At 41.7% G+C, this 24,641-nt stretch overlaps 2 protein-coding genes across 3 annotated transcripts in view; both read left to right on the forward strand.

Moving 5' to 3' along the window:
• The first annotated feature begins 19 nt into the window (after positions 1 to 19).
• ift81 (intraflagellar transport 81 homolog) lies at positions 20 to 18,767 on the forward strand. Its single transcript, XM_086030315.1, has 18 exons — positions 20 to 735; positions 829 to 932; positions 1,029 to 1,209; positions 1,313 to 1,402; positions 1,565 to 1,630; positions 1,934 to 2,044; positions 3,397 to 3,481; positions 3,674 to 3,837; positions 3,923 to 4,018; positions 6,284 to 6,430; positions 9,239 to 9,388; positions 11,087 to 11,215; positions 14,693 to 14,782; positions 15,443 to 15,529; positions 15,680 to 15,751; positions 17,458 to 17,543; positions 17,805 to 17,850; positions 17,964 to 18,767. Exons 1-18 carry the CDS (start codon positions 592 to 594, stop codon positions 18,144 to 18,146), a joined length of 2,031 nt encoding a protein of 676 aa, XP_085886441.1. The 5' UTR covers positions 20 to 591; the 3' UTR covers positions 18,147 to 18,767.
• Positions 18,768 to 19,416: 649 nt separating this feature from the next.
• atp2a2a (ATPase sarcoplasmic/endoplasmic reticulum Ca2+ transporting 2a) overlaps positions 19,417 to 24,641 on the forward strand; it is a 36,479-nt gene continuing 31,254 nt past the window's right edge. For both annotated transcript variants that reach the window (XM_086029891.1, XM_086029892.1), the window contains exons 1-3: positions 19,417 to 19,950; positions 20,798 to 20,815; positions 20,907 to 20,989. In XM_086029891.1, coding sequence (XP_085886017.1) covers positions 19,833 to 19,950; positions 20,798 to 20,815; positions 20,907 to 20,989 — 219 coding nt within the window. In that variant the 5' untranslated portion in view covers positions 19,417 to 19,832. The remainder of the gene's footprint in view (positions 19,951 to 20,797; positions 20,816 to 20,906; positions 20,990 to 24,641) is intronic.

Genomic DNA, 24,641 nt, shown 5'->3' on the forward strand with positions numbered 1-24,641 from the left:
TTCAGAAGCTTCTATCTGGTTGGCTACCGGACCGGAAGACGTTTCGGGTATCCAGGGCAACTGCACCAACGCGAAAAGATAGTGATGCATTCCCTTTACATTTGAAAGTCGTTTTTTTTGTAGACTCTAGTTAGAAAAGGATACAAGTGCCTGAACGTTTGCGTATCTGACCTTGTGAATACTGTACAGCATGTGCCCCTTCCATATACCGTAGCGCTATATAATTTCTATGGCACGCGTTATGTTTTATGTTAATTTTAGCGATCTTATTATTTTAGCTTATTCGCGAGTGTTTGATGGTTTGGTGAAGAGCCTTGTATTTCATGAAGCCTTTTATGGAGGCAGAAAATACTTTATAAAGAAAGGGCAGCGTGCTTCTAACGTATGGCGTTATGCATGGGGTGATTTCGTTTAGCTAAAATAGCTAGAGTAACAGAAAACCTCAAGTTCCGACGCAGTCAGTACATTTAAATGCACCATAGGGGCGGCGGCAAGGACGGACGTTGTATGCTAGCACCGGTTAGCCAACTACTAAGACATAAGTTGTGAGGTTTGTAGCGACTACATAAATCTCCTAAGAATCGAGGAACGATGAGTGAGCAACTAAAATTTATAGTTGAACAACTGAACAAAGATCCGTTTAGGAAAAACTTTAATCTAATCACGTTCGACTCCCTCGAACCGATGCAGCTGCTCCAGATTTTGAATGACGTTTTATCTGAAGTAGACCCAAAGGTAAGCAATTGCAGTTTGTTACCCAACTTGGTGTTATACTCCGAACACTTGTCACGGTATGCCAGTTTGCAATTAATAAATCAATCGTTTCAGCAAGCTATTGATATTCGCGAGGAAATGCCCGAACAAACCGCGAAGAGAATGTGTGCTCTTCTTGGAATGCTGAAATACAAACCACCTGGCAGCCAATCTGAGTTGTAAGTTGTTGTATTTACGTTGAAATGGGAAAAAAATGATATTAAAGAACTCTTGTGTCTGTGTGGGGCATTTTCTGACTCAATGTTTCGCCTCAGGAGCAGCTTCAGACAGGGTCTTGTGGTTGGCAGCAAACCTGCTGTCCATCCCATCCTGCATTGGATTTTGCAGAGGGTCCCAGAGCTAAAGAAGAGAGCTTACTTGGCTGGCTTTCTAGTTAAACTTGATGTTCCTGCAGAGTTCCTGGCGGATGACGTCATCAGTGACACATATCACCAGGTTTTCATACATCAAAACTCGCTTCACTTATGTATGAGGCCAGTGATTGTCTCAACAGCAAATGAACTAATGCATGCATGCATACATACATGTATGTTCCTAGTATGAAGAACTGGTGGAAGGATTTAAGACGAATCATAAGGAATGTGAACAGCTCAGGACATCAGGGTTTTCCACAGCAGAAATCAGAAGGGTAAATTCCTAACTAAAAATTGTAATTCTCAAAGTCAATTTATCCTTATTTTTAATTTAAGATATTAGGAAAATGAATCTGGTTTAAAGTTTATGAAAATAACACTATAGCCGTTTTACTTTTTCTTTTTTTTAATATCGTATTTTTGTTGTTTTGCAACAGGACATTAGTGCAATGGAGGAGGAGAAGGGTCCACTAATTAAACGTGTGGAAAGGTTGAAGAAGAGGGTGAGTCAACTCCCCCAAGGGGCCATTTGTTCTTGTAATGCTCGGAGGGTTTTGGGATTCACAGAGGAATGAAAACATAACCCTTGTCATATATTAGCAGCTTCTTTAGTTGACCTAAGAGGGATGTGACAGCTTGTAAAGTTGTTTTGACAAGCCAGCAAAGTAATGGGCTGTTGATCGGACACCCAAGTCATTCCAAAAGATGAAACCTGACTCCGTATGTCTCACGGATTTATATATGGAAGGCGCTGCCCACCCCAGATAATGTACAATCATAACAGTGTGCATTTGTCCCTCCACTAGGTGGAGTCAGTGTCCAACCATCAACAGATGCTGGAGCAGGCCAGACAGCTCAGAATTGAGAAGAAGAGAGAAGAGCATTTGGCACACCAGAAGCAAGAACAAAAGAATCAAGTAAAACTTTCTCAGTGCTGTGTTTTCATCACTGGTTTGTCACATTTAAATTATGTATCAATTAATGGGGTGATCATCTGCATTTGCTTTATTTTCCATGGAATTTATGCAAAAGAAATGCTCTAATGTTTTGTATGGCAAATTACACCATAGCAACAGTTAAACACTCAGCTCACATTTTATTAGTGTTGTAACAGGAAAACATATTTACAAAAAGAATGCTGTCAGAGAGGTATTAATTTCTAAACCATCAATACATTTAATCTGTTTATTATTGTGGTTTTAAGTTTGCAGTGATGTACATCAGCATTAGATACTGACAGGAGAGGTATACAGTTCTTTGCCCCTCATGTGCCTACATAAGGTTTGACACTGTCCAAGGAGACGCCATGTCAAGTTTTTTCCTGTTGGTCTGAAAAATAAGTTTGGTTACCATATGCTCCTCAATAATATGGTGCCATTATGCAGCAGCGCAAACTCAAAACAAAACAGATCTGATTTGTTAGTTCGCAAGGTGCGTAATTTTGTGGCCAATGGATGTCTCCAAAGAGTATGTACAATCCAAAGTTACAAGTACAATGTTTTTCAGTAATAAAGGGTCTAAAAGGACCAAAGGAGACACCAAGGTGCCATCAAACATAGTGTTGACTATTACACACCAGAGGCAATGGTTGATTAAATAGCTGTAGTTATACGGGCTTGTGTCAATATTTTTGAATAAAAAGTCCATAGCAGCATGTAGCTTTACAGCTACTTACAGCTTTCTTAGAATTGTATTTTTTTCTTAATATGCTCTCCAAACTGCTTCATGACAACCATTTGACAACCACTGACTTTAACATAACATGTTGACATGGAGTAAACTGATATTATACTACTAGTAGTATTGATGTGGATGACTATACAATGTATATGTATGCATCAAATAGCCTAAACGCCTTTATCATTATTCCCTAATTTTACAGCAAGTGGATGTACTGAAGTACAAGCTCTAACCAACAAAATTTGGTTCACAGCGTCTATTTCTTTTATTTTATACCTGATAGGCCTTGATTGTAGCATAACTACTATAAGTTGCAACCCATGCTTGTACTAACTGTGATGACTCCTTACACACAGACACATAAAGAGACATGGACTAAACTAATTTAAAGGGCGCTTAAAAGTGTTTCAAAAAACAGCATTGTTTACGTCATTCATTTGTGCCTGAACCTGTAGTACACATTCTTTTAAACCCATTATAAAAAAATATAAATATATACATTTTTAGGGTAATTTATAACAAACTTTGGATAACAGTTTGCGTGTACAATTTTGTCTTTGGCCTGTGCTAATCGGCCCCTTGACTTTAGCTGTTTCAGGCAGAACAGAGGCTGCAGAGGTTGCAGCAACAGTTGAAGGACATGCGACAAGCTGCAGCTGATGCCAGTCCAGATAGTAAGTTTTGCTATAAAATAAGATGGCGAAACGTCTTGTTCTATTCTTGTCCTCGTCACGGTATTTGGTGTGTGTGTGGATGTATCTGCATCTGCATTTGTGTATGTGTGTGAGTGCGATGCCAATTTTAGAATTTTTTCCATTTGAAATGCGATCATTTTCCAAATGTATTAAAAGCGTTGTCTTCCCCAGGCTTAATGAAAAGGCTCGAAGAGGAGATCAAGATCAACTCGTACATGGTCTCTGAGAAACTCCCCAAAGAGTTGGAGGTCCTCAGGCGTACAGTACAGTACCTTCAGAAAGTGGCATCAGAGCCCGCCATGGGTCACGGTGATCTCTTAGAGCTGGGCGACAAGGTCGGACAACAGGATGCCTCTGTAAAGTCTGTATTCTTTTGCCTTTGCTTACCATATTTTTTGATGTCACTCTTGGTTTTTCCAGATTAAAGAAGTTGACTCTCAGATAAATCAGCTGATTGAGAAGAAGATGATGAGAAGTGACCCTATAGATGACAAGCTGACACTCTACAGGCAGCAGGTGATGCGTTTGGGAATATATTTGCTCTCTGGAATATTTGTCTCTCTTGTATTACGTACCTATCCCCTCTTGGCGCGGACTCTTAATGTGTAATTCCAAATATGTGTGTGCGTGCCAGTTTTGAAGCTGCTCCCTTCATGTCTTGGGTTCTTTATTCATTTAAACATACAGTTTAACTTCAGTGGAGCCCAAAACCTTTCAGGTTTTCCTTTGACCATATAACTAATGCCAAGTATGTTTCCTTGCATTTAATTTTGCGCTGTATTAAGTGTGTGAGAATTTTTACCCCATGCATCTAGAATAGCATTTTTTATGTAAGATCTCAGTGACTCACTTGAACTACAGGGACTGCTCCACAATCTCTGTTGAAGTCTGGTATCTCAAGTTCTTCTACCCCCAACATATCCATCCATCCATCCATCGATTCTCTAATCGCCCGGACACCCTGTAGAGGAAAGTCATTTCGTCTGCTTGTATTCGGGATCTCATTTTTTCAGTCACGACCCACAGCTCGTGACCATAGGTGAGGGTAGGAACATAGATCAACTGGTAAGTCGAGAGCTTCGCCTTTCGGCTCAGCTCCTTCTTTGCCATTTCAGACCGATACAGAGTTTGCATCACAGCAGACGCTGCACCTGTTGATCTCCCGCTCAATCTTGCACTCAGTCGTGAATAAGACCTCAAGATACTTAAACTCCTCCACTTGGGGGAAGATGTTTTCCCGCCGAGAGGGCACTCCACCTTTTTCCAACTGAATGATTCTTTTATCTCAGATTTGGAGGTGCTGATTATTCATCCACCACCGCATCACACTCGGCTGCGAACCGCCCCACTGAGAGTTGGAGATTGTGACTTGAAGAAGCCAAAAGTAACACATCATCTGCAAAATCAGAAATGCAATACTGAGGCCACAAAACCCGACCCCCTCAACACCTAGGCTGCGCCTAGAAATTCTGTCCATAAAAGTTGACAGAGAGCAGTCTAAATTTTGCGCAACCCTCACTGGAAATTAATCCAATTTATTGCCGGCAATGTTTGGTACCCTGTACTCCCGCAGCACACCCCACAGAACTCCCTGAGGGAGACAGTCGAACGCCTTCTCCAAGTCCACAAAACACATGTAGACTGGTTGGGTGAACTCCCATGCACCCTCGAGGACGCTGCCGAGGGCATAGAGATGGTACACTGTTCCACGGCCGGGACAAAAACCACATTGCTCCTCCTGAATCTGAGATTCGACTCCCAGATGGACCTGCCTCTCCAGCACCCCTGAATAGACCTTACCAGGGAGGCTGAGGAGCGTGATCCCTCTGTAGTTGGAATACACCGGGGACCACCACCCTGGTCTGCCAATCTAGATGCACTGTCCCCGATGTCCATGCGATGTTGTAGAGGTGTTTCAACCATGGCAGCTCCACAAACATCCAGAGGCTTTAGGAATTCCGGGCGGATCTCGTCCTTCCCCGGGACTTTTCCACCAAGGAGCGTTGTAACCACCTCGGTGACTTGACTTCAATCCCAGAGATAGAAGAGCCCATCTCAGAGTCCCCAGACTGCTTCCTCTAAGGAATTGAGGAGGTCTTCAAAGTATTCTCACCACCAATTCACAATGTCCCAAGTCAGCAGCACCCTTTCTCCACTATACAGTGTTTGTGGTGCACCGCTTCCCTGTCCTGAGACAGCGGATGGTGGACCAGAATTTCTTCTAAGCCGTCCGGAAGTTGGTTTCCATGGCCTCACCGGACCCCTCCCACGGTCGAGTTTTCGCCTCGAAAAAAAAAACCTCATTCCACTTGGCCAGCCGGTAACTGTCAGTTGCCTCTGGAGTCCCACAGGCCAAAAAGGCCCGATAAGACTCATTCTTCAGCTTGACAGCATCCCTTACTACCGGTGTCCACCAGCGGGTTCGGGGATTGCCGCCGCAACAGACACCGACTATCTTAGGGCCACAAATCCAATCGGCCGCCTCAGTAATAGAGGCGCGGAACATGGTCCACCCCAAACATATCCAAGCATGCCTCAATTTTGTGCAACAGGGCACAGTCATGCATGAGTTGTTTAAAATTGTGAAACAGATTTCTCCAAAATGTCTCGGTTACATGAAAAACTAAGACTCAGAGAAAATCCCTGAGTCATTCAATGACATTGATTGATTAGATGTAATTTCTCTTGTTTTCATTCCCACAGAGTTTTAAAAAAATCCCTTTACAGATGCATATTTTCTTCTTTTTTCCCCCCCCCATATTTGTAATATAACTCTCGCAGGCCTCCATCATCATTCGTAAGAAGGAAGCAAAAGCTGAAGAGCTGCAGGAAACAAGGGAGGAGTTAGCGGCTGCAGAGCGGGAGTTGAAACATAGGACCGACCAGGCGCTAGCCTCCAACGGGGAAGAGATTGTCCGGGGAGACGAGGTACACATCTGCATGTTTGCAGCAACCACAAATTAATCCACTCACTTTACTTAAAAAAATAAATAATAACTATCCTAATTTTGTGGGGACGTTTTAATGGATAGACTGGAGAAGAGTTGGGAGAAAAGAGCTGCACAAGCCGTGGCCAACATAAACAAACTATCCTGTCTCATTCTGTTCAAATCACTCATTTGATTGTACATGCGTATATTCAAACCGCAGAATACACAAAATGCTATTTTTGGTCCTATCCAAACACGAACGGCTCACTGTCTTAACAGTACTCATCCCTTTTCCCCACTCGCCCCCACATTCCCATAAAGCTCTATTAATAGAATCCAACTGAGAAGAACCAGGACACAAGAAACTGGACTGACCAAAATGCCTGGAAGTCACCTTTTCCCTAAATCTTTTGTGTACTCACTTAAGTCAACTGAACACTTTAAATAGACGTGGAGGCCTATAAAGTTTTGTCTTCATTTTAGCGCAGGACAAAGGACTTCCAAACATGCTGGGGTATCCTCTTGATGAATAGTCCTTTCTTTATTGACACGGAAACTAAAACCTGAGGAAGGAATGTCTTTCTCTCTTGTCGATTCGTTCTGTAAGCTTACAGAATTGAAGGTACAGTATAATTTGACACATCCACTGCATAAAGGCAAATGTGTTGTCTGCGCTCAACTCATACATACAAATGATGGTGCGGTGGTCGGCAAGTGGATCCCAATCATGTCAGTACTTTGGTTAAGGGAACTGGCTGGAACGGGGGTTTATACTCTGTGACAGCTTTGACAGATCTATCAACTCTATTTATAACATTTATAACCAGAGAGCCACCGGCAGATGAGAACAGTGCCCCCAGACAATGTTACAGCCTGTTTGATGCGTCCAAAATTGCAACAACGATCTTTTCTGTGTGCTGTAAGTAGTCGAGGCATAAGGAGGAGAAAAGGGACGGCTGTTCAAAGGCTCCGTGACTAACTGGGGCTCAAAGAAAATTGAGTTTTCATTTTGCAGCGTTGAAGTGGTATGGCCCAAAGTTGTTTTTTTTGTTTGTTTTTGTTTTGTTTTGTTTTCAGGTGTCCACAAATCTTTGGCTGCAGTCTTGGCTGAGAGGACACACTGCGTACTTGTTGATTGTGCACATTGACGTCTGTCCTGCTACTGTGACTTTTTCTCTGAATAAATCTGCCTCGCAAACATTTAAATGTAGCATCTGGCATCAGTTCAGACACAGCTGATGGACACCTTACCTTGGCCTCAACTATGCATTTTTGCAATTTCTGAGGCATTATTCACTCATATTAGAACAAATCAGATGCTTTGGCATTGGGAAGAAAGCAGCTGCTGTGTCTGCATCTGATAAAAATACAAATACAATCTAAATATCACAGTAAAACGACTCACGGCAAATATAGTCTCCATTGTTCTAAGAAAGCAATCAGATGAAAAATCCAGTAGAGAATATGTCTCTGTGACAAAATGAACGCATTTATTACTTTGTTCATTTATTTGACCTTTTTTAACTTCCGGAGAGGAAAAAAAACAGAAAAAACATACACAAATGTCAGAAATATGAAAATGCGCTAATTGGTTAGTGTCATCATTTTCAAGTATACGTAAGTTATTTGGAACCTTCTTCCTTTTATGTCTAAGTGTTGGTCAGTAATCAGTTGTTGGAACAACGTGGGTCCTTTGAATGGATACGTGAGTGAAGTTAATGGAAAATGTTTTGGTCAGCGGTGTCCATGCAGCAGACTCCTCCATAGTTGGGGCCATCAGCCACAGTGGAGATGATCACTTTATCAGCGGTATTTTCCATTCCGCTGGTTGTGTCATCACTTGCCACCCATCAACTGCAGAGGGACGACTGTATCTGGTCAGTGCCGGTTGGCCAATAACCTGTAAAGTTTATCAACTGAGCACATTACGCTGCTTAAATATAGTGGCGTTGTAGTTAAGAGGCGATCGCCGTTTTGTGTTTGGAACATATCCTGGTCTTTGTGTCACTGTTTGCTCGTGAGCTGATTGTTTGGTAACAGGATTCCTTTTGGGAACATACTGTTAAGAACACTATGGAGTATTATTCTGCTCTGTTAAGTCCTCTCTCAGCCACGACTGCCCTTGATGTCCTAAAATACACATAGAATATACTCCCTGAACTGTCCCTCCACCCACTCACTCTTACATCAAGCTTCTCGGGTCCCCAAAGGACATGAAGCACATTCTGTGTTTTCTGGGACTGTTCTCCCGTGTCCTTGTTCATTTATAGCTGCTCTTCATTGTGGAGGAGCTTCACTGTGTCCCAATAGACAGACAGACACTCAGGGTGGGGCCCGAGTCCACATCCACTCGCAGCGGAGATTCTGCCAGATGGAGCTATTTGCTGGACGTAGCTTGGCTGAACAGATCGAGTGACCGTGCCAGATCGGGGCATGGGCCCCAGGGCCCCCCGTCTGCTGTTTTCTAAATCCTTTCCTCTCCTGACCTTTTATCTAGGCAATGAACATCATAGATTATGCTAAACGTTAGCAGTGTCCTTTAGAATACTGCAAATGGTGTGTACCTATAGTCAAGAGTTGTCTGATTAAAATCAGGTATGGGAATACTTGGAAAAAATACAATGAAATAAACAAAAATGGTGTATATTCAAAACTTAGTAACCTCTTTTGACAGGTTCTTGTTTCATTTCCAACTAAAAGATTTGTTCATGAACAATTATTTTGTTGATGCATAGATGTAAACTCAAACAACGGGACCCCTGGCCGGTATCAACTCTGACCTGAATTGTCTTTTCTTCCCACATAGCTGAAACGTTTGGTGGTCAAACTGCGAAGCAAGGGTACGGTATACAAGAAGAAACGTCAAGAAATTGCAGAGCTCAAAGCAGAGTATGGAGTTCTACAACGCACGGAGGAGATTCTCAAACAAAGACATGAGGCTGTCCAAGAGAAGCTGGTAACTACAAATGATTTCTTGGGTATGAGGAAAAGCCAAGCAACTTTTTTGATAACTTCCATCATTTCTCGCAAAGCATTGAACATGAACATCAAGTAGGGCTATTGTCCACTTAATGTCTGTTTTGCTACTGATTAGTGGCCAGTTACACACACAACCTTATGCGGGGGGGGCATTCTGAAAAATGTGAATAGGGCAGTGGTGCAACTGCTCTTTCCCCTACGACGATAGCTGAATTGTCCATGAGCAAGGCACTCATTGCCTGACTATACCCTGTGTGCTGCATCGCTCCTAACGCTCTGTTTGCGTTTGATTTCCCCATTCACACTGGCCGTGTTAACATTGGCGTGCTGGAAGCTTCCTGGAAATGGCTTCACACCTCATTGTGGTCCCAGCGCCTGACTTGTTGATAGGCTGTCTGAAAGAACCCGTGTAGAGCTGCTATTTTTGACAGCTGCATCTGCTGCCCCTGCTCTTTCTGCATCTCTCACTGGGAGTTGTTAAGCTATGACCGTTTTCATGCTCATCCTTTGGATGTGACGAGTTAATAACTCTCCTACTCTACACAAGGAAACGGTTCTCTCCTCAAAGGTGACATTGGGCCTGATTTGCTTAAGATTTGCGTGTGCAAAATTGGGCACATTGCGCATGCACGTGGACGCTGATCTATTAACTGGGTGAAACCAGGATCGGGTCTGCAAAACGTTTTAAATTGTTGCACAGTTCGTTTTGCGTTTCGTTGGAAGCGTTTATGCAAATAGATTAATTTAGCATGTGAATTGTGATTGATCTAACCCAAGACAAATTGCGATGGGCGATTTTGCGTCTTTAAATATTGCGTCTGTAGTGCAGGATAAATGAGAGACATCAGGTAGAACTATTTTGATTTTATTATTTTCAGGTAAATTCCTCCAATTTTAATTGTAAATTTAAAAAAAAATCATTTTTTTAAAAGCCAACATAAATTGTGATACATCCGCCTAAGATCAATCATTCATAACCGTATGAAAAGAAATTGGCGAGCTCTTCCTTGTTTGTCCACCTCTTTTGTTCGTACCTCCTGTTTCATGGTATATGACAGCATAAATTGTATACTGTATATACAGGAGTGGCCAAGTCTTGTCTTCAAGAGCCACAAACTAATGTCAAACTAATTTTTGTCAAAGGTCGCTTCATAGTTACGGGTTCACACAGAGGGCCATTATGACAGTGAAACCAAATGAATGTTTAATAGTCTCATTGTATTATTACATACAGTAATACACAGCAAAATGATAGATTACTAGTTTGGAAATCAGAAGTCAAGAATATCTTTGCTTTCGTGGGCCAAATAAAAAGATGTGACAGGCCGGATGTGGCCCTCAAGACTTTAATTTGACGCCTGTGCCCTACAGGGCAATTATTTTTCCCCCCAATACAGAGCACGTCAGAAAAACTGACTTTCGTTCATTTTATCGAGATTGAATCTCATAATTAAATCCAAACACTCCATGTGATATATTCACTATGTTCTTCCATGTGGTATTTCTGCTGCCCACAATGCTTATTCTCTTGTAAAATCGATTCTGAATAAATAGTAACAGAAAAAAATCATTATGTTTCATAGATATGCATCATAGTGAATTGTGTAATCTCTACCTCTACTGCCTTGATTTATGTCATGAACTTGCCACATTTCTCTCCCTTGTGTTTTGGAAGCAAACAGTGGAAGCTGAAAAGGGTATCTCGGGCTACAGCAATACTCAGGAGGAACTAGAGAGGGTGTCAGCCATCAAGAGTGAGCTAGATGAAAAGAAGGGCCGTACTCTGGATGACATGTCTGAAATGGTAACATTACTCTGTTAAGGCATCATCAGGATGTTTTAGCAATTTTTACAATTCTAATGTATTGATTCTGAAAGATGTTGACCGTTTCATTAATACTGTACAGTAAATTTGTGGAATATATGAGTGTGCCATCTGAAAATTTTAGTTCAGTGATGAAGCATGAAGCGCATGGTTTAAAGCTGAAATCAACCCACACATATTTTTTTCAAGAATATGTTCCCAGCAGGCCCACTAGTTGAAACACGGCATTCTGATTAATATTGCTTTGTGGAATATGAGTTAAGCAGCAAAATACACCCCTTTTTGGCCATCTGAGGGGGCGGCCATTTTGTCACTTCTGTCAACTGAAAATGACATCACGTGATTGGTCGTTACCTGAGCCCTGAGCAGTTGTGATGTCATTTTCAGTCGACAAGTGACAAAATGGCCGCCCCGAGAGATGGCTAAAAACTGGTGCATTAACTCTTATTCCACAAACAGATGACCATTTTCTGGATGGACGGACGGACAGACGGAGGACGAGAAGTCTTTTAAAAAGGACGCACTAAGCAAGGACGAAAGTGTGTTTTCGTCTGTCCCTCTAAGTACCGACTGACGTGTTGTGTTGGGTTCTTTTAAAAAGCAAGACCACTTTTCTCTTCTGCTATATAGGGCTGTCCTGATCCGATCACGTGATCGGAAATCGGGGCCGATCATGTGATTTTCAGCTGATCCGGTATTGGGTTAGAAAGATCGTTTTTTAAAAATAATCCAAATATATGCGTGTAAATATATTGTCAAATAGTACAGTAGTGTCTTAGTTTTATATAACACAGTTTTTGTTTCCCGGCACAATGTAGTTTGTGTGCCCCACACACCCAACAGGCTCACTCTCAGCGGGCGAGGCAGAGACAGAGCGGTGAATTTGTCTTCATATCTTGTTTGAAGCGAGAGGCAAACCAAAAGGATACTCCTTAAATAAGTTCTCTTTGCCTGATATAAAGAAGCCAGCCTCCTCGCAAAACGGCATCGTCAAAGAGTTGAGACAGCTGAGGGGCGCGACAGACAGATTAGCAATTGTGACACGTCCAAAAGAAGTAACATCAAATAGAAGTTTAATGACTATAAATTATTTAGTGACAAGCAAGCTTGTTCCCCACTGGTTCAATTAACGAGGTCATAAATCACTATCATCGTTTGTAGATGATAGAAGTCACGCACATACTCAATTTACAAGCTGCCTGGGCTATTCATTTTAGCCTGCACAAGCCTTTAAAGTAGAAGTCAACCCAAACATATTTTTTTCAGGAATATGTTTCCAGCAGGCCTACTAGTTGAAACACGGCATTTTGATTAATTTTGCGTTTGTGGAATATAAGTTAAGCAGCAAAATGCACACATGCGGCCATTTTGTCCTCTGTAGACTGAAAATGACATCACAACGACCAATCACGGCTGACCTGTTTTCTGAATCTGATCCGTGATTGGTCGTTGTGAGCAGTTGTGATGTCATTTTCAGTCAACAGAAGACAAAATGGCCGCCCCCAGAGATGGGTAAAAACGAGTGCATTAACACTTATTCCACAAACACAGTATTTATCAGAATGTTTTGTTTCAACTAGTGGGCTTGCATAGAACATATTCTTGAAAACCCACTCAGAGTTTCAGCACAAAAAACTGACATGATAAAACAAGTTCTGAGATGAAGCAATGCACATTGACTTGAAAAAAAAAAGAGACAAAAAATATCAAACTTTGAGTTCATTTTGAGTATTACAAAAAGAAAGTGGCACTGATTTGGTGGAAATGGTCCACAAATATATATAATAACATATATATATATATATATATATATATATAACATATATATAGATCGGATCGGATGCACACTCTTTTTTTTTTTTTTTTTCCCTTAATGCATTGCCGACGTGTCGGATCAGAACACAAATCGGTATCGGATCGGGGTATTGGCAGATCACAGATCTCAAAATCAAAAGACTCGGACTTGAAAAATCGCGATCGGGACAACCCTACCGCGATACCATGGAGCCGCCTTCAATAATTGCCCGCACAACACTTTTCATGTGCGTTCCCTGCAGTAACATTGCACAGGTATAGTCTGCCCTCGAGTGGTGCAAACTGACGGAATGTAAGGACGGAAGTGCTTTAACCCATTTAGGACGGGAGCGCATAACCGCGTTTCTACCACTAAAGAGGGGAGCGCTGTTGCGTGTTTCTCCCTTTAAAACGGGAGAGCGTATACGTCATTTTCTTTTTTTAATCCAATTCTCAGTCTCTTAGCCAATGAAATGCATCAGCACATACACGTGACGGTGTCGTGAGTTGTCGGAACATATCCAGAATTTTTTTCGAGGAGTAATGGCCGCACAGTTGATCGCGGAAGCTCTGCTACAAGTCACGGCAGTGATATAGACGACACGCTCGCGGACTTTAAAGCCGTGAAACCATCCAAACGTGATGTATGGTTAAGATATATGTTCATAGACAATGACGATTTCAATGTCTTTGTAAGAGAATACAGCATGGTAATTACCACTCGATTTTTTTTTTTCTAATTAAAAATAATGCTTCACCTGCCTCTTCGATTGAAACAGTAAAGATTAATAAATCCGTGCCTGTGTGGAAGCCACATGTCTAAGCTCTCAAATTCTTTTGGAATTATGTTTCTGCTACAGGGGCTGAGATATTAATTATTTTGTAGGTGTCAAAAATGTCAGGTTTTCAAGGGTGACTCCAAAGACGACCGTAGGTTTTAGAGAGATGTCTCTCAAGGGGCTTCAGGCTTTAATGGGTTAAAAGCACGATGACGGATGGGGTCGGAGGACAATTATGTCTATGAAAAAGGACGGAGGGACGATGACGCAAGGGTGCTCAGGTCGCGGACGGAGGACGGACCGGCAACAAAGGATCAAGTACCCATATCTGCTAGTTACAATAACTCAAAGCATTTCGTTGGAAATAGGGGCGTAGCCAGAAAAATTTCAGTGGGGTGGCCAGGATAACACAACCTCAGTGTGGGGTGGCCATGCGTGCATCCGTCCTTCTTCATCATAAGATCTGCAGTCAGGGTTTCATGAAATAAAATTAACACAAGTCCAGAACAATGCCCAGCACACTCAAGTGAAAGTAAAAACAACATTTTGCTGAGTTAATTTACAAAATAATGCCATTTTCTCTGCAGTATCTTTGTTTTTGTGTACTTGCTTGTTTGTTTGTTCCTGCTATTATGAGTGTGTGTGCAGGACTGGTATATGTATGTATTTTATTTCATGAAACCATGACTGTGGATGGTATGATAAACAATTACTTCATCCCTGGCCACCCTGTAGCTCTGCGCCTGGTTGGCAACATTGCTACAAAGCTCTCAATTAATTACATAAATCATTTGTTGATATTCTCAGTCCAAAGCAATCACTAAAATATTTATCTAAGGAGGAGAAAAATGTGTCATTGTGGATGTCGTCTTTGTTTTCATAGGTGAAGCAATTAAATTCAGTGATAGTGGAGAAGAAGTCGGCTCTCGCTCCAATTATCAAAGAGCTGAGGTCCCTGAGGCAGCAGTGTCAGGTGATTATAACCGTTTTATAATGCAACTGTATGATATAATTCTTCATTATAAGCAAATATTTCTGATTGAGACTTTTCACAAAAGGAAAAAAAGAACACTGTTAGTATGTTAAAAAATGCAAAATGTTGCATGCAATGACTTGACTTTACATTACCTGTATATGCAATACATAAATAGCATGTGAAATACCAGTAAATATATAACACCAATGAAGCCACTGTGATGAGCGATGACTACGTCCTAAATTTGAGATCAAATTGCTAAATGTATTCATCTATTACTGATTCCTGCTGGACCTCTGTATCGTCTATTATCACGACAGGGAACTTTAACAATCATTTACATGCTCCAGAAATAAAATGCTTGATGGGAAAGCCCCCCACATTGCTGCGCTAAAGGCAGAGGATTAAATTTTCCTACATGTGTTCCATCTTCCTCTTCAGTGGCAAATGTCTACCAATGAAACACTGCCACCGACGGACAGAAATAGACTTTGTAAGAGGCCATTGTTGGTTAAGTTGCTCAAAGTGATTCTGTGTTTTGAGTGCTACTATAATTGGACAGTGTTGAAATTGGTGTCTTGCTTCGATTTTGTACAGAAAAGTGATCTTTGTCTTTTGTTGGTGGAATATTGACTCCCTGCTCCAACATCATACTAGGTGTTAAATCAGGAATATGAAGAAAAGAAATCCCAGTACGAAAGTTGCGCTGCTGGGCTGGAGAGCAACAGATCTAAATTGGAACAGGTATGCTTTCTTTTGTAACTTGTGTTTCTTTGCTGTGTGTAATATAGTACATAACAGTTAATAATTGTTTAATCTATGTATTGTTCTATTGAAGTGAAATTCCTTATTTGTCTTCCAGATTGTTGCAAATAATATTTTGATTCTTCACAGGAGGTGAAATCATTGAGAGAGGAGACAGCACAGGAGGAAAACAGATATCATTACATCAACTGCAAGTCTGAGGCAAGATTTTAAGGAGCTGGCAGCCACATAACTTGGCTGAAACCAAGTGAAATGTAGACTTTAACAATTCTTGCAGCAGTAAATTTGATGCTTTTTCTATGAGGCCTGCCCCACTTAGTGACCTCACTAGGCAGGGGCATAGCCAAATTGTTCAGGAGTGAACCAACAGTTATGAGCAAATTATCATTTTTTTGCATTCAGCTGCTCCTCTCCATAGTGGGCAAAAGAACTAGAGCAGATAGCAGATATAATTAAATGTCCAATGGCAATACTGAACACAAAAGTTGAGTATAAAATTGATCTTGTCAGCAAGCTTATTACACACAAAATGGAAAGGAAGTGAAAAGGTTTTGAACCATTTTTATTATTTCAAAAAGTTCAAACCATCTGATTTGCCTATTTTCTGACATGTGTTGAACTGAACACTAACTAGTCATTCCCAAACTCAGAGTACCGCTGAAGTATTTGAAAGTCCTATGAAGCCTACCAAAACCTCAAAATGAGACTATGATTAATCATTCCCTAATATATAGTTTAGATTACGTTTAATTGTCAACATGGGGATTAAAAAGTGCAAATTTGTTCTGAACTTTAATGCAAACACGTGTTTTTATCCATCCATTCATCCATCCATCCATCCATTTTCAGCGGACTACACCCTGGACTGTTCACTAGTTAGGCACAGGGCACGTACAAAGACAGACATGCCATCACTGAGTGGGAACTGAACCCGCTGCCGGCACCAAAGTCAAGCTAATGCACCACGACACCATCAGTGATGTGTTCTTATCCCTCAGTGTAAATATTTGAAGTAATGAAATATAGTATCAACAAGAAAATGTGAACAAGAAATAAGACCATTTACTTACATGTTTAAAAAAAAAAAAGATTTTATACACACACAACTTTGAATCCTTTTTATAGATAAAAAATTTGTACAAACATATTATATTGTAGTATGAAAAAATATATGCAAAGCTGCAGAGGCGTCAAGTCCAGGTCCAGAAATGAAAAAGTCTGGCTTTAGCCACAGGTGCTTCTACTCAACCTGCAAGTAAACCCAACTCAACCTCCCAACTGGCTCCAACTGGCAGTTGGAGCTCGTTTACCTGCCGGCTGGCTCCAACTGGCAGTTGAGGCTCGTTTACCTGCCGCTTGAGTAAAGTGTAGGTGCCAAACTCCGGTCCTCGAGGGCCGCTTTCCTGCATTTTTTTTTTTATCCCTCCCTGCTGCAACACACCTGATTCAAATGATCAGCTCAACAGCAAGCTCTGAAGGAGCCTGATAACATTCCTGATTGACATCCTCATTTAAATCAGGTGTACTGGATGAGGGAAACATCTAAAACATGCAGGATAGTGTGGCCCCCCAGGAATAGCGTTTGACACCTGTGCCTTTGTTACCGCTTAATTCGGGATAAATTAGTTACATTATTATTGTCACAATTTTCATCCACTGAAATTTCTCTTGCAAACTGGTTTGCTCACAAACTTTTTTTTTTTTTTTTGTATACCAAATGTGTCTCATGTCAAAGCGAATGTTTATGATGCCTTCATGGCTAGTTCGAAAAAAACATGTTAAAAAGGAATTTAATTGTTCTAATGGCTGTGTGGGAGGGAAAGAGGGGACAAATTAGGAAAGTGTGTCCCACTCCCTTCAACTACGCCCCTGCCAGTAAACATGAGCCTCCCATCTGTCTTTCACAGGTCATTGAGATGCAAATACAGCGGGCGGCTGAGGAGATGAAGGCCTATGTGTCCTCTGATGTCCAGGAGAGGAAAAAGGCCATCAGGTGAGCACGCTGAGACAGGCCAACCAGCTGCTTGAAAGATGAATGACCTTTTATACACTCTGGGAGCTCCTCTTACATCACAGTCACTTGAGCTGCTGCCTCTCACTATCTCATGCCACATAAAGAAGCGTCAGAAATTTCTTACCACACATGATGGAACCAAAATATGGTTTAAGGATATATGAGAAACCACACCGAAAACAGCGGGTGAGCCCTTAGGAATTTGCTATGGCCTGCATTGAATTATACCTTTGTTTGTAGGGAAGTGTACATGAAGAACATTGCAGAGCAGGAGCTGCTTGGCAAGGTGAGCGATTAACTTAGTGAATTTCTTGGGGAAATTGTTTTCAGTGGATACATGAGGTGAGATGTTTGAAACGATTAATATGCCATTTTATCCTTTTTCCACGTGGACTGCAGAAGTTGCGTGAGAAACAAAAGCTGGTGAGAGAGAGCCACAGTGCTAACATGGAGCAGATGAAGATGTGGCAAGACTTGGAGCAACTGATGGAGTGCAAGAGACAGTGCTTCATAAGAGTGCAGAATGAGGCCTCTGTTGGTCAGGTCATCCAAGAAGGAGGAGAGGATAGGCTAGTTCTGTGAGGGCGAACATGCTTACAATCCATATAAATCTACTTCCTTTTAAACCCGACTGTGCTATTATGTATTTTGTGTAATTTATGAAAATGCATTATGATCGCTATTTCACTATTAATGTACACTGTAACATTGGGTTACAGTTTTCTTACGCGAGGAGCGCAGCGGCCCATTTTATTGGTTTGAGATTTACAGTGTTTTAACTCTCTGTGAACCAGCAGACTTTTTGACACATGCTTATCCTTAATGTACTTTCAATCCAAGTGTCCAGCGATAACAGCACACTAAATGGAGTACCGGTGGCCATGGCCAACTATTTTTAGCAGGAATAACATGACCTTGGACCGTGTTTCACACCAATTTTGGAGATAAACGTTGCCATGTAGACAATTAGCTAGTTATTCTTGTTTAAAATGCTGTTTTTCAAGAAATAGAAAGTTTAGGATATACCCTACTATATGTTTTGGTTTGCTTTATTGCACGTTTTGGCAATGTCATGTTCATTTTTGACTCATTTTCCACATTTTAAAAATGATTACATACAATGTGCAAGAATAATGTAAAATAATCTCTGAGTATTGTAATGAGCAATTATAATGGTTTTGCAATTAAAACGATCAAAACTCAGTACATTGATTTCATTTATCTTATTCTAGACTACCCACATGACAATGGACAAGAGCTGATGTACACCTTGGAATGAACATCAGCCATAGCTCATATCATACTGACAATCACACCTATCATCTATCATTTTAAAGTACTTGCTGGACAAAGTTCAGATGTCCATTTTTCTTATGCTTCATGTTCCAAGTAATGTCTTGAGTGAGGTTTCAGGGTATCTTTTTCTAATCTTCTGATGACAGCCAGCGTATCGGGCTCTTGTGCCAAACAGACTGCGTGCATGTTGATGTCCAACTGTGGAGTATCATGTTATTTTTAAAGCATCTTCGTCTGAGGGCCTTATTGAGCTGTGATAACAGGTGATGCACGTCATCCCTGTCAAGTTACAGACAATGGAAGCCCTCGAAGAGCACGGCTGGGGCAAAGGGTCATCTGAATGTTCATCATCAACACGGCCGTGCTGACAGATTGAATGCATTTATGTAAAAAAAATGATGTCTGATTCAGCAACACAGATCAAATTGGGAATGGAATAGTGAACGTATTGAAACGAGTTACTTGCTACTTCCGGATTTTTGTGTTTCCCTGGTTTGAGGTCAGGTGACTCCGTACGTCCAATCAGACGGGTCCACATGCAGAACCGCGGAGCAGCGCTTTGATAAAGGCAGGCTGTCAGCGACGCAATGGCTCACTCACAGGAAGCTGCGCCAAGCTGAGGCGGCACACAGCCCCGAAACACACCGGAGCAGTCTGGGCGAATGAAGTGCCACACGCAGGACACTGTAGTAGACAGCCTCCCACCTTTTTTGGACATAACCGGACGCTGAGACTAACCTTCATCACGCCGGGGAAACAAGAATTTAGCTCACCGTAACAATTTTCGTGACTGAGACTCGTACAAGGGCAAAGGGGGCGAATACCATCGTCACGCTGTCGGTTGCTACCCACACGCTCTCAGTTGATAAACTAGTTATTCCATTATTTCCCAATTGGCTCTACTAGAGACTCCGGGCTACCTTACAGCGGTGTGAAGTGTGAAGGTGTACGCGAAGGAGCCGCCAGTCCGCCATGGAGAACGCTCACACGAAGAGTGTGGAGGAAGTTTATAATTATTTCTGCGTCAACGAGAGCACAGGGCTCTCTCTGGACGAGGTGAAACGCCAGCGGGAGAAATGGGGCCTGAACGGTACGCCACTCGAAACTTGTAATGTCACTCTGGTGCCGTGAATGAATGAGTCGCGTTAACACCGACTCCGGGTAGAATGTGGGCTAAAAGTCGAAAGCAGCCGGCCGGGTTACCCAAGTGACGTAACCACAGGTGAACTGAGGCAGGGCTCCCCGTTTCTTACTTAGTAATGACCGCAGTGTGACTTATGGCCACTGCCAACTATAGCACCACTGGTCACCGGTTAAAATGTTCAAGATACTCCAAGATTTGTGTTCGCTTTGTCACGGCCAGTCGGCCACATGGAAATATTCGCACACTGTACGTACGTTTTGTTGCAGGTGAAAGTTAGTCTTTAGTCCACGTGCGTGGGCCCCCAGCATGCATCTGACAGTGTGTGTACACTGGTCGCCTCATCGCGTACACTGGTCACATCATTGCACTTTAATCTGTCATATCCAGTGAATTGTTTTAATTAATATTCATCTTATAAATAATACCTGGTATAAAATAATTTACATCCCTGCTTGGAGTGGATTTTAAAAAGTTGTAAACAAATTCAATTGTGACATTAGCTGTTACATAGTATTCGTAAGTTGCCGGAACTGTACTTGATATTTGTTGTTGTTTCAAATGGAGTCTAATGTAATGCATGGCCACACATACAATCAAGTACAGCTCTACAATCAAGTACAGCTCACTGTCATTAGTTATCACTTTGCCATCATGTCTTGAACTGTTCTTGAAGTTCCTGTTTTTTTTAAGAGGAAGTGAAAGTCACATGTTCATCTGGCTTAAATATTTGACATATTTCTGTCTTTTTTTATATGTCCTACCCCAACCTTGGCGTGCACCCCTTGACAAATAGAATTACCAGCGGAAGAAGGTAATTTAATCGATATTCTATTGTTGTGTCATATTACAAATAGAAATACCTCTATTTGAATGATTGTTTAATTATGCTGTCGTCCCTGTAGGGAAATCTTTATGGGAGCTTGTCCTTGAACAGTTTGAAGACTTACTCGTACGAATTCTTCTGCTGGCTGCCTGTATTTCTTTTGTAAGTATATCCTTCCTCTTCCTCGCCTCTTTGGGATTTGAGTCCTTTCATGACCTTCTGATGTTTATCATCCTAACCCTTGCCTGTTGTTCACGCAGTTGTAGTCTTAAGCACTTACAGGAGCCAGCCTTGCATCCTGAAAATAGCCTCCTCTTTCTGCGTCTTACTGAAACAGTGTCCATGTGCAAGTGAAAATTGCAGATGGTATTAGCGCTGAGCCCTGTGTGATGAATGGCTGGGATATGGTGTAGGCAGCGCATGGTGCTGACATGTGAAAATCTTGGGTTTGTTTAACGCGTCTGAAGTTACGTGCACATGTCGGGAAGTTAAACACTTGAAGGTTTTGCGATCCTTCTGAGGAATAGTGACAACAGCAGCTGAGTTGTATCCGAGTTAACTTGTATCTGAGATAGAAAAAATCAGTCATAATATCATCATAATAATTATGATTGATTAATAATAAATGCATAAAAGTGAAATCACTATGATTGCTTGTCAAACGTCAGGTGTTGGGCTAAGTGCCCTCTTCTCAGTCGAATGAAAATTCTTCAGTTAACTAAACGTTTTGCCTGTATACTTTGTGGGAACCGTTTTGGGAAGGCCCCCTTCTATTGTAGTATGTGCTATGAATATAAGTGACCAACATCATTTGACTCTTTTAATATGTATAATAATCTATAATAAGATCTCATCTTATTTACAATACATTTTTTAACTAAAAAACATTAATCTTGTTTTGGCCATTCATTAACACTGTGAACATCTTTTTGTAGCCTGAAATTGCAAACGTTTAAAAAGTGTTTTGGAAGGATCATTCTCATTTTTCATGTAAACAAAAGAAAAGTGTCATCTGTGACAACAGTCATCAATGTTGGCATTGCAAAACCTCAATGGCAGACAACTGGACTGACACTTCTCCAATAAAGTTTGTGTTGCTGTTGTTTTTACATAAAACATAGCGCAAAAATGAAATTAATTTTGTTTTGGAGATTATTTATCTGTTGTACCAATGTTTTTTTTCCCAAAAGTTCTTACACAATTTTAGATGGTACCACATTTGCAGAGATGCCAAATGTTCGGTTTTGGCCATATTTTGTGATTGGCAGTTCCCTTCTGTTCCTCTGTTACGGGGAGGTCGAAAATGTTCCGAAAATGACGAGACAATGCTGTATTAACTTGGAATTTGCATGTGAGTCTGTTAAGTGCTATGGCTTGTGATTGGCTGACAGAAGATTTGACCTCGACCAAATGATAATCATAATGTTTGTTGATGTCATCACATCTTCTTGTGGACAAAAATTTCGCAGATCTGCAAGACTGCGAGACTTGGAGTGGCAACAGCTGCTCCTCTAAGTCTCTAATCATTGCTTCCATGGCAGTTAATAAGCCATACTTTCTGCAAAGTATCGTTAACACGAAAGGAGGACGACTAGTAATTTACAGGAAAGGAATGCTAAGGCTTAGCCGTACTAAACGGACGTTAAGCTATCATTAAATGTACCGGTAGTCACACAACACCGGAATAAATGACTGATATTACTGTACATTTTTAATTTAAAGGAGAATATGCTATTCTAAGATTTCTACAGTTAACTGTTGCAGTGTTTCTCAACCTTTATTGAGCCAAAGCACGTATTTCACATTGGAAAAAAATCTCACGGCACACCACTTAGCGAAACAATTCACAAAAGTGGTATACAGATGATCTATTCTGTCATCGATTGGAAGAGCATTTGATTCTTTTGCCTCTTATTATGTGGTTGGCACAGATAAATTAACAAAACATTTTTTATTAGAAAATAATATTTTTTTGTCACAATAATTGACATTGGATAATTTCGCGCGGCACACCTGATGAGCTTTCACGCCACGCTGGTTGAGATCCACTGAACTATAGGCATATACGTGATGATATATTACCTTTTGCACAATGGCGATCAAATTTAGAGTTACTTTGGTGGCTATTTTTCTACCTGGAAGTAAGATGCCTGGTTCACCAAAACCCTGCCCTTGTGGCTGCCGCGCATCTTTCATGACGTCGTCCCAAAGCCGGCAGTCGCACCGCCCACCAAACAGTAACTGCTGGCTTCTGGAGAAAGTGGCCGTGTGTTTACTCGTCAGGGGCTGTACGGGGGTGGAACACGACCGTGTCCTCACATTGTAACGTCACAATAAATGTGAGGACACAGTCGGTTTTTTTTGGATCAGGCGGGGCTGGTGCTTCGAGAGGACGAATGAGCGGGAATGCTTTACGATGGATGAACGGAGGAAAACAACATCAGTGGGTGTTTTTGCTGAGGAAAAATCATTTTCAATTTGAAGTTGATTCAGCATGACACATCTCCTTTAAAGCAGAAGTCAACCCAAAAATTATCTTTATAATATGTTCTATGCAGCCCCATTAGTCTAAACATGGCATTCTGATGAATATTGCATTTGTGGAATATAAATGAAGCAGCAAAATCGACCCGTTTTTACCCATCGAAGGGGGCGGCCATTTTGCCACCTGCTGTCGACTGAAAATGACATCACAGTTGCTCTGAGCTAAGGTAAAAACCAATCACGGCTAACATGTTTACCGAGTTTAGTCATGTGACATTCGCAAGATAAGCCGTGATTTGTGGTTACCTGAGCCCTGAGCACGTACGACCTGTACGACCGGTAGCGGAGTTTGGTCCGCATTGCCGGCAGTAAGTCTGATTTGTTTCAAGTTGGACTCCACCAAGGCTGCCCTTTGTCAACCATTTTGTTTGTAACACATTGGCCGGCCGTGGCTCAGAGCAGGTCGTTCAGTAACCGGAGGGTTGGCTGTTTGAATCCTGCTCTGTTTAAGTCATATGTTGTTGTGTGCTTGGGCAAGACACTTTACCCACCTTGCCTCCAGCGCCACTCACACTGGTGTACTGGTGGTGGTGGTGTGAATATTTGGTGGTGGTCAGAAGGGCCATAGACGCACACTAGCAGCCAGAGATTGGGGACTCAACTAGCTATTTTTTGGACTTGCAACTTGCTTGCCAAAAACATGGCAATGATTTGACTTGGGACTTGGTATCTAGGGGACTCGACTTGACTTAGACTTGAACCTCATGACTTTATAAGTCGTCCTGTTTATATTTTTAAATCTGTATTTTAACACAGTTTGCCTTTTTTTTAACAAGTTTTTTTTTGTTCATTGACGCCAACCTTGGCAACCAGGTCGGCGTCACTTGTTCATGTGAAGTGGCGATGTAAACACCACCAGCGTCGGAGTAACATTTTGGATTTTAATATTCTCTTCATATAAAGTAATTGAAGTTTATTTGGCACATGTGGTAGTCAGATTCGGAAAGACAAATACGACAAAAGACCAAAATGCAAAGGGGGCACACACAATGCCGTGTAATGATTGTCACACACGGACATTGCTCTCTGCCGAGGCCACCGCTACGAGCAGAAGCAGCCGCGTCCAGTGTTTGCGCTGTCCACTCGTCACTTCACCAATCCGCTCAGAGTCAAATAGCCGACCAGGGGAAGGTGCTTAGTGAGTATGTTGATGGTGTTCTGGCAGCCCGAGCTGCCTTTGTCACCAATGCACGACACATGATCACACTTAAGCTGGCTCAGTCAAACATATTCAGAGCCCCCCGCCACCCTGTACTTCAGATCAAATTTT

Source organism: Filicampus tigris, chromosome 5 (assembly GCF_054856515.1).
Source record: "Filicampus tigris isolate MCC_2025a chromosome 5, RoL_Ftig_1.0, whole genome shotgun sequence".
In the NCBI taxonomy this organism is placed as follows: Eukaryota; Metazoa; Chordata; class Actinopteri; order Syngnathiformes; family Syngnathidae; genus Filicampus; species Filicampus tigris.

Coding starts and splice junctions, on each gene's coding strand:
- ift81 (XM_086030315.1), top strand. CDS start 592: ATGAGTGAGCAACTAAAATTTATAGTTGAACAACTGAACAAAGATCCG. Junction 11,216..14,692: donor TGGATGACATGTCTGAAATG/GTAACATTACTC, acceptor TTGTTTTCATAG/GTGAAGCAATTAAATTCAGT. Junction 17,544..17,804: donor GAGAGGAAAAAGGCCATCAG/GTGAGCACGCTG, acceptor CTTTGTTTGTAG/GGAAGTGTACATGAAGAACA.